Source organism: Ornithorhynchus anatinus, chromosome 17 (genome assembly GCF_004115215.2).
Source record: "Ornithorhynchus anatinus isolate Pmale09 chromosome 17, mOrnAna1.pri.v4, whole genome shotgun sequence".
Taxonomy (NCBI): Eukaryota; Metazoa; Chordata; class Mammalia; order Monotremata; family Ornithorhynchidae; genus Ornithorhynchus; species Ornithorhynchus anatinus.
In genome coordinates, this window is record NC_041744.1 from 21,634,148 (window position 1) to 21,647,260 (window position 13,113).

At 50.2% G+C, this 13,113-nt stretch overlaps 1 protein-coding gene across 4 annotated transcripts in view; it reads left to right on the forward strand.

Moving 5' to 3' along the window:
* The first annotated feature begins 2,116 nt into the window (after positions 1-2,116).
* DOP1B (DOP1 leucine zipper like protein B) overlaps positions 2,117-13,113 on the forward strand; it is a 58,598-nt gene continuing 47,601 nt past the window's right edge. For 2 of the 4 annotated variants that reach the window (XM_029082207.1, XM_029082204.2), the window contains exons 1-2: positions 2,117-2,240; positions 7,021-7,196. In XM_029082207.1, coding sequence (XP_028938040.1) covers positions 7,059-7,196 — 138 coding nt within the window. In that variant the 5' untranslated portion in view covers positions 2,117-2,240; positions 7,021-7,058. Of the gene's footprint in view, positions 2,241-4,686; positions 4,719-7,020; positions 7,197-13,113 lie in introns of those variants that run through there. The other 2 variants (XM_007669734.3, XM_039914463.1) reach the window with 2 other exon arrangements.

A 13,113-nucleotide genomic window follows, 5' to 3' on the forward strand; every position in this document is an offset into this window, starting at 1 on the left:
CCTTTTTAATAAGTAGTCAATGGGTTAAACAAACACACCCGTCCTGAGGATGAGCAGTCTTTCAATGAAGTTGGCAAGAAAACTTGTCAGACGGAGAAACCTTTCCCGACAGAACCGGCATTTTTGTGTCCCCTTTACGCTGCCTTGGAAAGGACATAAAACGTGATCATTTTCTAACAGCTCTGTTAGAAAGCGCTTAGTACAGTGCTCTGCACAGAGCAAACGCGTAGATCAATTGGCCGATCGGAGTGATTTTAAGTCTCTTGGAGGCGGGTATTTTATAAATACGGTTGGAGGAAAGGATTGGTGCCGATCGCCGCTAATCACCGTGATGTGCTGGGGTTTGGGGGGATTTAGAAAGGCAAGCTTGATTTAAAGCTTTGATTTGAATTCCCCGGGACCGGAACAGTGCAATTCTAGGCGTCGCGTATCTATAAATACATAAAAAGAATTCCTGCAATTGTACAATTCTTCTATATCGCCACAGGGAAAAGTGCGCTTCGCATTCGGAAACGACTCTGCCGACGGTGAAAGGTGTCGGTGCGTGGAAAGGAGGATGGAAGCCCCACGGCCTACGGGAAAGGGCTCGGACCCAGGAATCAGAGGATCCGGGTTCTAATCCCAGGTCCGCCACCGTCCGCCGGGTGACCTCGGGCGAGTCACTTCGCTTCTCCGGGCCTCAGTTCCCTCGTCCGTAAAATGGGGATCGGAACTGTGAACCCCAGGCGGGAGAGGGACCGGGTCCAATCTCATTATTTTATAACTACGTGGCTCAGTGGAAAGAGCCCGGGCTCGGGAGTCAGAGGTCTTGGGTTCTAATCCCGGCCCTGCCACTTGTCGGCCGGGTGACTTTGGGCGAGTCGCTTCGCTTCTCCGTACCTCCGTCCCCCCCATCTGTAAAATGGGGATGAAGACCGCGAGCCCCACGTGGGACGACCCGATCGCCCTGCATCCGCCCCGGCGCCGGGCACGTAGTAAGCGCTTAACAGATGCCATCATTTTTATCGTTATTAGCGGAAAGAGCCCGAGCTCGGGAGTCAGAGGTCTTGGGTTCTAATCCCGGCCCTGCCGCTTATCGGTCGTGTGACTTGGGGCGAGTGGCTTCACGTCTCCGAGCTTCAGGTCCCTCATCTGTCAAACGGGGAGGGAGACGGCGGGCCGCAGGTGGGCCACCCTGATGACCTTCTATCCCCCCCCCCCCCCCAGCGCTTAGAACAGTGCTGGGCACATAGTAAGCGCTTAACAGATACCAACATTAACTGATACCGACATTCTGATTATGATGGTGATGATGTGAGGCAGGGGGCGGGGCCCGGCGAGGCGGAGGGGGGTGGATGGGGGGCGGGAACCTGTGATGGGCCGGGGGGGGGGGGGGGGCTGGGGGCGGGGGCCCCGGGGGGGGTGGGGGCGGGGCCCGGGGGGGGTGGGGGCGGGGGCCCGGGGGGGCGTGGTCCCGGGCCCCGCCCCCGGCCGGTGACGTCGCCCTCGTCCTCGGCGGTGGCGGCGGCGGCAGCGGTAGTGGAGGCGGCCGACTTGCCTGCCTGCCTTGCCTGCCTGCCTTGCCTGCCTGGCTGCCGGTCGGTCGGTCGGCCGGCCGGCCGGCCTCGAGAGAAAAGGACGCGGATCCCCGCTCCTCCTGCCTCTCTCCTCTCTCTCTCCCTCCCCTTGCTCTCCATCCTCTGTCTCCTCTCCCTCCTTCCTCTCCTTTCTGTCCCTCCTCTCCCTCCTCTCTTATCTCCCTCCTTCCTCTCCCTCCTTCCTTTCCCTCCTTTCCTATCTCCTAGCCCTCCTTCCTCTCCTTCCTCTCCCTCCTTCCTTTCTCTCCTCTCCTGCCTCCTCTCCCTCCTTCCTCTCCTGCCTCTCCTGCCTCTCCTGCCTCTCCTGCCTCTCCTGCCTCTCCCTCCTTCCTTCCTCTCCCTCCTCTCCCTCCTTCCTTCCTCTCCCTCCTCTCCCTCCTTCCTCTCCATCCTCTCCCGCCTCTCCTGCCTCCTCTCCCTCCTTCCTCCCGCCTCTCCTTTCTCTCCCTCCTTCGTTTCTCTCCCACCTCTCTCTCCCTCCTCTCCTGCCTCCTCTTCCTCTCTCTCCTCCTTCCTCTCCCTCCCTCCTCTCCCTCCTCTCCCTCCTTCCTCCCCTTCCTCCCCGTCCTCTTTTTTCCTCCGGCTCGGCCCCCGCCCCGCCCGGCCCTCGGCCTGCCACCCACCGACAGCAGGCGGCGAGCCGGCCCCGACGCCTCAGGTCTGGTAGGTGACCCCCTCCCCCTCCTCCATCCTCCTCCTCCATCCATCCTCCTTCCCGCTCCCCATTGCCCCTCGTCGCCCCGCCCGGCCCTGTGCTGTGCGCTGTGCTGTGCGCTCTGCTGCAGTGCAGCAGCAGCAGCCGCCGCCGGAGACATTCATTCATTCGTGCATTCAGTCGTATTGATTGAGGGCTTCCAGTGTGCAGAGCACTGGGCTGGGCGCTTGGAATTCATTCATTCATTCCATCGTATTGATTGAGCGCTTACTGTGCGCAGAGCACTGGACTAAGCGTGTGGAATTTATTCATTCCATCGTATTGATTGAGCGCTTACTGTGCGCAGAGCACTGGACTAAGCGTGTGGAATTTATTCATTCATCCCATCGTATTGATTGAGCGCTTACTGTGTGCAGAGCACTGGACTAGGCCCTGGGAAATTAATTCATTCAGTCGTATCTATTGAGCCCTTACTGTGTGCAGAGCGCTGGACTAAACGCTTGGAATTCATTCATTCTATCGCATTGATTGAGCGCAACCTGTGTGCAAAGCACTGGACTAAGCGAAAGTACAATTCAGCAGTAAAGAGAGACCATCCCTCCCCCCGAGGGCTCACAGTCTAGAAGGGGGGTGCAAAACAAGTAGTATCAAAATCGATCGATACCATCAAAATTGATCAATAAAATCATAGAGACAGAGACAGCTCGTGGGGGTGGGGAGGGAGAGACATCGATATACAGTGCCCACGGGGTGACGGCTGGGGGGTCCCGGCTTCAAATCCCACCTCTGACACCTGTTCCCTGCATGGCCTTGGGAAAGTCGCTTGAAGATGGTGGTACTTCTAATCGTAGACCACTGATCGTAAACCACTAATCGTAGTTAGTGGGCACTTACTGGGTGAAAAGGACTGTACTAAGCGCTCGGGAGAAGACAAAATAAACAGATGCATTCCCTGCCGTCAACGAGGTTACAGTATAGGGGGGGCCTGGGGAGTCAGAAGGTCGTGGGTTCTCATCCCGGCTCCCCCACTCGTCTGCTGTGTGACCTTGGACAAGACGCTTCACTTCTCTGGGCCTCAGTGACCTCATCTGTAAAATGGGGATCGAGACCGTGAGCCCCAGGTGGGACAGGGACGGTGTCCAACCTGATTTGCTTGTGTCCACCCCAGTGCTCAGTACAGTGCCTGGCACATAATAAGCGCTTTACAAATACAGTTATTATCTCAAGAAAACTAGTTGTGGGTAGGGAATGTATCTGTTTATTGTTATATTGTACTCTGCCAAGCGCTTAGCACAGTTCTCTGCACAGAGTAAGCGCTCAGTAAATTCGACTGACTGAATGAATTCTAGCTCCTTCCCCCTCTCCAGGGAGTAGTATTCCCTAGTGAGCAGCAAAGTGGAAATAAAAATAAATAATTCAGTGGTATTGATTGAGCGCACTTACTATGTGCAGAGCGCTGTACTAAGCACTTGGGAGAAGACAACACAGTTGAGTTGGTAGGCACACCCCACGCCCACAAGGAACTTACAGCCTAGATTCATAACAGTGCTTGACACATAGTAAGCGCTTTACAAATGCCATTATTATTATAGAGGTGTGTGTCCTCGGGGCCTCTGGCAAGCCTTGGGACTGGTAACCCCACCCTGCCCTGGTGGAAAACTGCTGCCCATCTCAGGAAAGACTTCATTAGAAAAGCGATAGGGGTTGCAGATAAAACAGCCCCATCAGCATTCGGCTGGTTGGTTTTAATGCTCCAACCTCAACCTCTCCATCCATCCAAGTGTGACAACCGACTCTGAGCCCGGGGAAGCCGGGGAGGTGGGCTGTGGGTGGGTTTTAGTGGCTCCCAGGCCCTGATTCACATTAGAGCGATACACGTTCATCCCCACTTCATTTTTTTCTCAATTGATGGTGACCCCAATATCCAACCGGCACAAAAACTCCGGGCCATAGTGGACTCGAATGTTCTTGATTTAAACCCAGGGAGAGGCATGCTGCGGAAAACGGTTGAAGCCGCCTTGCCTCTGAATACTGCTTACTAAAAAAGAAAAAAAGATGACGAGCGGGTTTGGCTGAGGGATGGCTAAACAGAGCTGGGAAAAATCCAATCAGATGATGGACCAGACGGGTCACACCCTCCGCTTTCTGTTCTGAACAGCGGGTTGCTCGCTCTACTTCTGAATTGGTTTTAACATGGCAGAAGTTTCTTTCCAGGGAAAGGCATCCTGGCCAGTTTGCAAAAGGATCCAGAAGAGCAGCAATAATAGTATTAATGATAATTTCAGTATTTGGCAAGGACTTACTTTATACCAAGCACCGTACTAAGCCGTGGGGGAGATACAGTGCAATCAGATCAGTCCCAGCCCCTGTCCCACATGGGCTTGACAGTCTAAAGGGGAGGAAGAAAAGGTATTGAATCTTCTTTTTACAGATGAGGAAACTGAGGCACAGAGAAGTTAAGGGAGTTGACCGAGTTCACACAGCAGGTGAGTTGTCCAGATTCCCGGACCTGTGTACTCCTGGAGCAGTATTTCTTTAAACATTACCTGCTAAGAACTCATAAAAAGTAACCCGGTCCCTCTCTCTCTCTCTCTCTCTCTCAGTGTCCGATCATATTTATTGAGTGCTTACTGTGGGCCAGGTGGTGTTTTGACACCTGGGGTAGATATTAAATAATCAAGTTGGACACAGTCCATGTGTCTCATAGGGCTCACGGTCATAATCCCCCCTTTCACAGATGAAGAAACTTCACTGCGAAGTTCTCCCTCCTACTTAATAATAATAACAGAAAGAAGAATTCTGGCATGTAAGTGCTTACTATGTGTCAAACACTGTTCTAAGCACTGGAGAAATACAGGATAATCAGATGGGACACAGTTCCTGTTCTAAGTAATCTAAGTAGAGAAGTGAACAGGTATTGAATCCTTATTTTACAGATGAGGTAACTGAGTCACAAAGAAGTTAAGTGACTTGCCCCAGGTTACACAGCAGGCAGTGTGGTGGAGCCGCACTCAGAACCCAGCTCCTCTGACTCCCAGGCCTGTGGTCTTTCCACTCAGCCACGCTTAGACTGTCAGCCCCATGTGGGGCGGGACCTGTGTCCAACCTAATTAATTTGTCCGTACCCCAATACTTAGAACGATGTTTGACATGTAAGAAAGTGCTTACCCTTTTTTGATGGTATTTAAGTGATTTGCCCAGGGTCCCACATCAGAGAAGTGGCATGGTCGGGATTAGAACCCAGTGCTGGGCCCATGGTAAATGCTCAACAAATACCAAAACAGCACCATTACAGGTAATTGACTTGGGTGAAAAATAAACGACCAGAACGGGTGAGCCCCAGGGTTCTCGTGTTAGGAAAAAGGGGAACAATCTCTTGAAATCAGGTTTTTCCTCCTCTCCCTGACAGTGAAAGTAGGAATTGAGAGTTGGATGCAGACATGTTTTTGGGATCGATGGTCAAGGCAGACATGTTCTGTCACGGGAGACTAGGGGATTGGAGAGCCTACCACAAGAAAAGACAATAATAATAATTCAGGTATGTAAGTCCTGACTATGTGTCAAGGACTATATTGAGTGCCGGGGTAGATATGCGATAATTAGATGACCCAGTCCCCGCCACATATAGGGCTCATAGTCCAAGTACGAGGGAGAACAGGTATTTCATCCCCATTTTACAGGTGAGGAGATGCGTGGTGAACAGCCACTTACAAGCGAGTCAGGTCGCTCGAAGTTAACTTGGCAGGGTTTGCCGGGGAAGCTTTGGAACATCTCAATAATTATAATACAATGATTAGGGAATTTGGTAAGCGCTTACTGTGTGTCAATCACTGTTCCAAGTACTGGATTCCTAGTTCTCGGACCTGATTTGAGCGAGAGGAAGGAATCCAGCTGTCCGGGGATATAAACCAGCCTGGGATGAGGAGGGCTGAAAGAATCAGGTGAGAGACGGCAGGAGGGCGGATTAGAACTGAACTTTTTGTTGACTTTGATTTGTTGTGTTTTGCCTTTTCCTCCGGATGAAAAGAAGTTTTGACTGGGGACTCAGGGAAACATTCCTGTTTGGCACAGCACCTGCCTGGATGGGTATGATTATTTATCATTGCCCGAGCACATGCCCTCTCTAAAGGCACTTTAAGGGGGAAATGTTGTAGAGTGAAGCAGAGCAAAGATGTTAAAATACCTGGACCTTTAATGTGCAAAAATTTAGTCACCTGCATGGTGCATCCTGACAATAGCTATTAAGGGAAACCGGCTGATAGTTTATAGCCAAGCATCTTACTGGTAAATCCTCGCTCTGCCTCCTCTCATTCAGGAGCTGTGGTATGTGTGCAAACACACACATGGATTATTGCCCCGTATGTTCTTTCTCATTGACTGTAGGGACAGGAACTGTTTATTTTCAATCGGTGGTATTTATTGAGTGTTCACTGTGTACAGAGCGCTATTTTAAGCTCTTGGTAGAATACAAAATATAGGTAGACATGATCCCTGCTTTCAAGGAGGCTACGGTCCGTTGAGGAACTGTAGCGGAGAACTAGCCGTGATATACATTTGTAACCGTTCTCTTAAAAATAACCTGGCTTTGATGGTAGAATGGAAAATTAACAATTTCCCCCCAACCCAAATAATACTTATCCTGATCTAATCACTGGACTCGGAGTAGACTCCTAACGAACAGTCTTACTTATGAGGGGCTGTTTATCCTGACTGTGGGTTTTGTGCTTTTGGTGCAAAGTGGTCTGTAAGAGGGTCAGCCGTAATCTCTGCTCTGTTCCTTTCCCTTAGCTCTCCCCTCCCGCCCCATTCTCCTTTGAGAATGCGAGATGGAGCCAGAAGAGCAGGAGCTGCTTGGAGACTACCGGTACCGGAATTACTCTTCGGTGATTGAGAAAGCTTTGAGGAATTTTGAGTCGTCGAGCGAGTGGGCTGACCTCATCTCTTCCCTCGGCAAGCTCAGCAAGGTATTGGAGAAGGGAATTTACCCAGGCTGCTTTTGGGATAAGGTTGCATTTTGGAGTTAACTCGCAGAGCGAGACGCCCCAAGGAGCCACTCGGCTCAGCTCGTAGCAAATGGAGGACCGGAGCGATGTGATTGGATTGTTTCTGGAGAGCCACTGGTTCTTAGGGGCAAGAACTCGGATTTACTGACTCCCATTCGAAGGATCTAATTCCCACCCGAGATCATTCTGGGGACATTTACCATCCTCCCATTTCCACTCCCCGGGCAATTACACACTCCCTGGTGGGCGCTATGGATAATAATAATGTTGCTAAGTAGTGGTATTGGTTAAAGCACTATGTGCCAAGCACTGTACTAAGTGCTGGGGTAAATATTCAGGTCGGACACAGTCCCTGTCTGTGACCTGGGTTCACGGTTTTAAGTAGATGGAAAAACAAGTACTGAATTCACACAGATGAGGAAACTGAGGCCGAGAGAAGCAAAGTGACTCGATCAGGATCACACGCAGGCAAGCACCAGAGCCGGGATTAGAACCCAGGCCCTGGCTCTTGCTGCTAGGCCACACTGTTTCTTAAAAACCTGGATTAACGCAGTGGAACATGTCAGGGAGAGAGTCATGTTGCTTTTACCCTGGCGGGGTGATTGTTGTCTGGCTGTTCTGCGAATGGGTGTCCTTCCCCCAGATTTCTTCTGCCTTCATCTTCCCACCCCCCATCCATCCTTTACCCGCTCTGTCACCAGAGAGGAGTATAAATAGATGAAACCCAAACCAGGAAACTTTGTTGGCTGTGGCAGAAGGTTCGGTAGAAGGAGGGGAAGCTGAAACCCTTGGCACTGGTGGCATAACTGAATTAATTATCCGTTAGTTCCAGTGACCTTGTTATCTTATGGCCCATTACCAAGCCTCGCAGAAGAATAGCTGTTGAGGAATAATATCTCTTTCTCAATTATCTGAAAAAATGGTCTATTTTTGATCAGGAGGTGGATAAGTGTACCTGGTGGCAGGGGATCGCCAGAATCGAGTGGATGAGTGACCATTTATCCAGTCAGCTTGATTGGCAGAGCCGACATATCTAGCAGAGTCAGCTGTTAGAGTCGTCACTGGCTGTAAACGATCCAGACGGGTAGGATGTATGGGTACCAGGCGGGCAGCAGAGTGAGCACGGCACATCAATGAACCAGTCTGAGCAGTTTCTGCAATTCCTCGGGGGTGGAGTTTCCTCTAGCCCGACACGTGACGAACCGCACGGGCTGCTCCAGACTGCCCTGATGGCCACTGCCGCCTTGTTGTCACGGTGACCGTGGGTCCCTAGTTTTAGGGGTTGTCATTTGCCCACGTGTGCTTCTTACAGATGTGGAGGGTTAATTTGGAGAAGAAGCAGTCTTGGTTTGGGGACTTGGGGTGAAGCGGACCATAGCTCAATCAAGTTCCTGGTTTAGGCTGCCATGACCAGGAATCTGGGCATTAGCCCTTTGATTCTTGGCACAGTAATGAGAAAGCGGGACTGTCTCTCACCCCTCTTGTCAAGGTGTTTGGGGGTGTGGCTGGCCTAGACCACTTCCTAAAAGCGTGTTTGGCAAAGTGGATTTAGGGAATATGTTTGGGGCAGGCCTGGAGAAGGACAGAATGGTTGTCTCTGTTCACTCTGGTCTAGGCAGATGACTAGTCTTCAACCCATCCAGAATCTCCTAGGTTACGGTGAGAAAATCGGTTCTTCAGTATTTTAAGGAACTGAAATCCCTCTTGGAGTAGATGCAGGAAGAATCCTTCCTGCTTTAAGGGGAGGATAAGAAAGAGTGTTGTTGGATGCAGTTGGAGTTGTTCTCTTAACCCGGTGGTTTAGTGGCAAAGTGGCTAAGTACATACTGTGACCACTTTTGAAAAATGACATTTCCTCCTCTTTACCATAATTCTGCCTATGATACAAGCCTTTCATTTCCAAGCGAAAAGGCATAAGCCTTTTGCAGCTATGATAATGTTTCCCTTATGAAAATCCCAGATTACAGCCCCCCCAAAGACACGGATTTACAGATGTGCTGCATTCTGAAAAAGAGGTTGGGCTTGGGGACTAGAGAGATTGTTCTGCTGGCCAATACGGTCAGTGGTCTGAGAGTCTCCGCTTCTGTCTTCTGAAGAATCTGTGGGAATTAAAATTGGGAGTGTGATCCCCAGAGTCAGAGCTGAAGTTCAAGGTAGGAGTGGTGACCATTCCCCTCCTCTCCCTCCCCCAACTCTCCCCTCAAAAAAACCTGTCAGAAGAAAGCAATAGTGAGCCAGATGAATTTATTCATTCAGTCGTATTTATTGTGTGCTTACTGTGTGCAGAGCACTCTCTAAGTGCTTGCAAAGTACAATTCGGCAACAAATAGAGACAATCCCTACCCAATAACTGGCTCACAGTCTACAAGGGAGGAGACAGGCAACAAAACAAAACAATCCAGGTCCTCGGAAGGCCGTCCAGTTATGCAGAACAGTGTTTCCTGGGATTGGAGATGGCCTCAGCTTTCAAAAATGAGCTATAGCGGGTTGGGATTTTCCTAGTTGCCCGACACGGGATGTCTGGTGGCTTTGGTGTCTAGCCAGGGTTTTGTGCAAAGTCTTGGGAGAGATGGTTGTGTAGAAATAGGACTGGACGCCAATTCTTTATCAATTGAAGGCATTGTCTGCATCTGACATTATAGGTGTTTACAGTTATCGTAAAGTCAAACTCGGATTATCTGGGGAAAGAAGTTCCAGTATCGAGCAGAATGTCCAAATCCACAGATCATCCACATATCTTTAAATTATATATTATAAAATACTTATATCAGTCTCTGTCTCTCCCTCTTTACTGTCAGCTCGTTATGGGCAGGAACGTGTCTGCTCATACTTTTGTACTCTCCCAAGCCCTTAGTCTAGTGTTCTGCACACAGTAAGTGCTCAATAAATACGATGGACTGATAATCCAAAAACCTCCTTGAGCCTTGTGACACGTCCTCCATCCACCAGAGGTTTTGAAAGTATCCCCTCCTTTCCCTTCCTGATAGCTGCACCAACGTGGGGTTGATTTGTAGTTGAGTGCTCTCAACTTTCAACCACCGCCGTGTTGGTCGCCTTGTCCACTTACCGTTCATTCAGCCAGTCAGCCGTATTTATTGTGCATTCATTCACTCAGTCAGATTTTTTGCTCGTTTCCTGCGTGCAGAACACTATACTAAGCACTTGGGAGAGTACAACCGAATTAGCAGATGAGTTCTCTTCCCATAACAAGCTCAAAGTCCCAGCTTTGCAATCAGGCAGTTTCTAAGCCCCAGGAAACTGCCTTTTTAGAGGAAGTATTCATACTGAAAACCTACTATCAGTGGTGAAGACGTGGGTAGCCCGACCCCGTGGTATTTCCCCCGAGAGACCTGTTGTCCTATCCATGCTGGCCACAAGCTCACTTTACTCCATCAAAGTTGTCATGTGTCACCACTGCTGCCGCTGTGTCCTTCTAGTTTTTCCTTTTTTTTTCCTAGCTGTTCTACAGTTCTACATCCTCTGCAGGACGAGTACGGTAATTCACACTGTCCCCTTTGGGGCTGGCCGTGGGCAGAGTCCCCCTCACCTCACACCCGGTGCGTAAGCTGGTTCTTGTCACCGGCTCCCTTGCCACACAGCGGTTAGGAGGAGAGCTCACGGTTTTGAGGTTTCGATCCTCCCGGACAGCCGCACTCCAGGGCTTGAGCAGAGTATTTCTTCATTCAGTTGTGTTTATTGAGCGCTCTCTGTGTGCACACCACTGTACTAGGCATTTGGGAGACTACAATATAACAATAAACAGACACATCCCCTGCCCAAAATGAGCCTACAGTCTAGAAGGGGAGACAGACATTACTATAAATAAATAAATTACAGATATGTACATAAGTGCTGGGGAGCTAGGATGGGGGGATAAATAAAGGGAGCCAGTCAGGGTGATGCAGAGGGGAGTGGGAGAAGAGGAAAGGAGGGTTTAGTCAGGGAAGGCTTCTTGGAGGACATGTGACTTCAATAAGGCTTCGAAGGCAGGGAGAGTCATTTTCTATCAGATATGAGAAGGGAGGGCGTTCTGGGCCAGAGGCGGGACGTGGGCGAGAGGTCGGCAGGGAGATGGATGAGATTGGGGTCCAGTGAGAAGGTTAGCAATGCAGTGAGAAATATTGTCTTCAGGTGAGCGAGCCTGGAAAGGGTGACGGTGGTGTGGGAAGGGAGGAGGAAGATAGGATGAATTCGTTTTAGCCGTGCTGGTAGAAAGCTTGGTGAGGGAACTGTTGGAGGCCGAGCTCCAGGAGGGTAGGGAGTATGGAGATTGTGTATCTTCTACCCTCTCAAGCACTTCGTACAGTGCTCTACAAACAGAAGGCGTTCCAGAAGCAGTTTTGGCCCCTTGAGCTAAAGCAGGGTTGAGGGAGAATGAGAACACCAAGCATATTTCTTTAGAGCGTTGCCCAATGGGATTGAGAAAGTTGGGATCTGGGCTAAGACTCTGCAATCACTCTGCAATCACTCTGCAATCACTCAGTTAATCAGTGGTATTGATTGAGTGCCTACTTTAATGTCTGCCTCTCCCTCTAGATTGTAAGCTCCTTTTTTATGTTTTTTTTTTAAAATGCTTACTGTGTGCCAGGCACCATTCTAAACCCTGGGGTAGATACAAAGTTATCAGGTTGAACACAGCCCGTGTCCCTCGTGGGGCTCACAGTCTTAATCCCCATTTTACAGATGAGGGAACAGAGGGACAGAGAAGTGACAGTGTCTTTCACTTCTTAGAATATGTCTTCCAACCACCTTGTACAGGGCTGCAAACGTAGCCAGTGATCAGGAGACACTTTGATATTATCCTGTGAGCTTGCTATTGCTGCAGTTGGACATGGACTTCTGGGCGGAATGGGTCCCTGCAGTGATCCAGTAATGATAATGCATCGTTTTATGATACTGCTCGATAACCTTTGGGAATGGCCTGCTCTGCCAGCTGTGAGCGTGTGCCTGGTTGCTAATGAGGCACCAGGGCTACCTGCTGTGTATTTAATAGGCTGGGCTTGAGTTGTTTTGGTGGTTCCATTTTTCCTAGGTGCTGATAAGTTTGGGACTCTTCAGAGATAAGCCTGGGCAGTAAAAAGGTTTAACCTTTGATTTTCTATAATTCACAGAACCGTAAAAGCTAACTCTTTAATCCAAGAGAAAGTAACCCATCCAAGTTTTTCCTAAAACCCTCGTGGGTAAGTGTGTGGCAGAGAGAGCGATTCTGTGGGTCCCAATATTAATGCAGTTGAGTCACCCCTAAATGGCCTCTGATCTCCCATCCTCACCCAACCCCTCGGCGAACACTGGTGCCAGTCCCGGATGCCCCGGGGCCGAGGCCAGTTGTGGCTTCGCCCCCTCTACCCCTGTCGTGATAGATGTCTGGCAGAACGTCGTGTGAGGTCTTCACTTTTCTGAAGTGTTGAGTTCCGTTCCGCAGTCTTGGATTGAGCTGAATGGGGGCCGAGCCCTTGGGAGGCCAGATTTAGTAGGATGAAGCCATGACGGTGGCAAGTCGAGATGGGCGAGAGAAACGTAACTAACGGGGTGATGGTTTCCAGTGTCGTGGAGGGGTGTGGACCCCCTTCCGTGTCCTGTTGCAGCCTGTACTGGATATCGAGAACCGTTCCATCTTGTAACCACCAAAGCCAAGACTTGGCGAAGATTTTGAAGATCGTTCCACCGCTGGAGGGTTTAACCGGCAACCTGAGTTGGCCTTTGGGGCCGGGCCATCTGAGGGAAGAGGATGTGAGATAGGAGGTTCAAACCAGATGAAGAAGAACATGAAACAGAAGCTTTAGCAGTAAGGTTCGTAGCGTGCTATCATTGAAGAATAATGCCGAAAGCTCCAGCGGGTTCCCTCTTGAAGGGAGAGCTAAGAAACGGGGTAATGGAG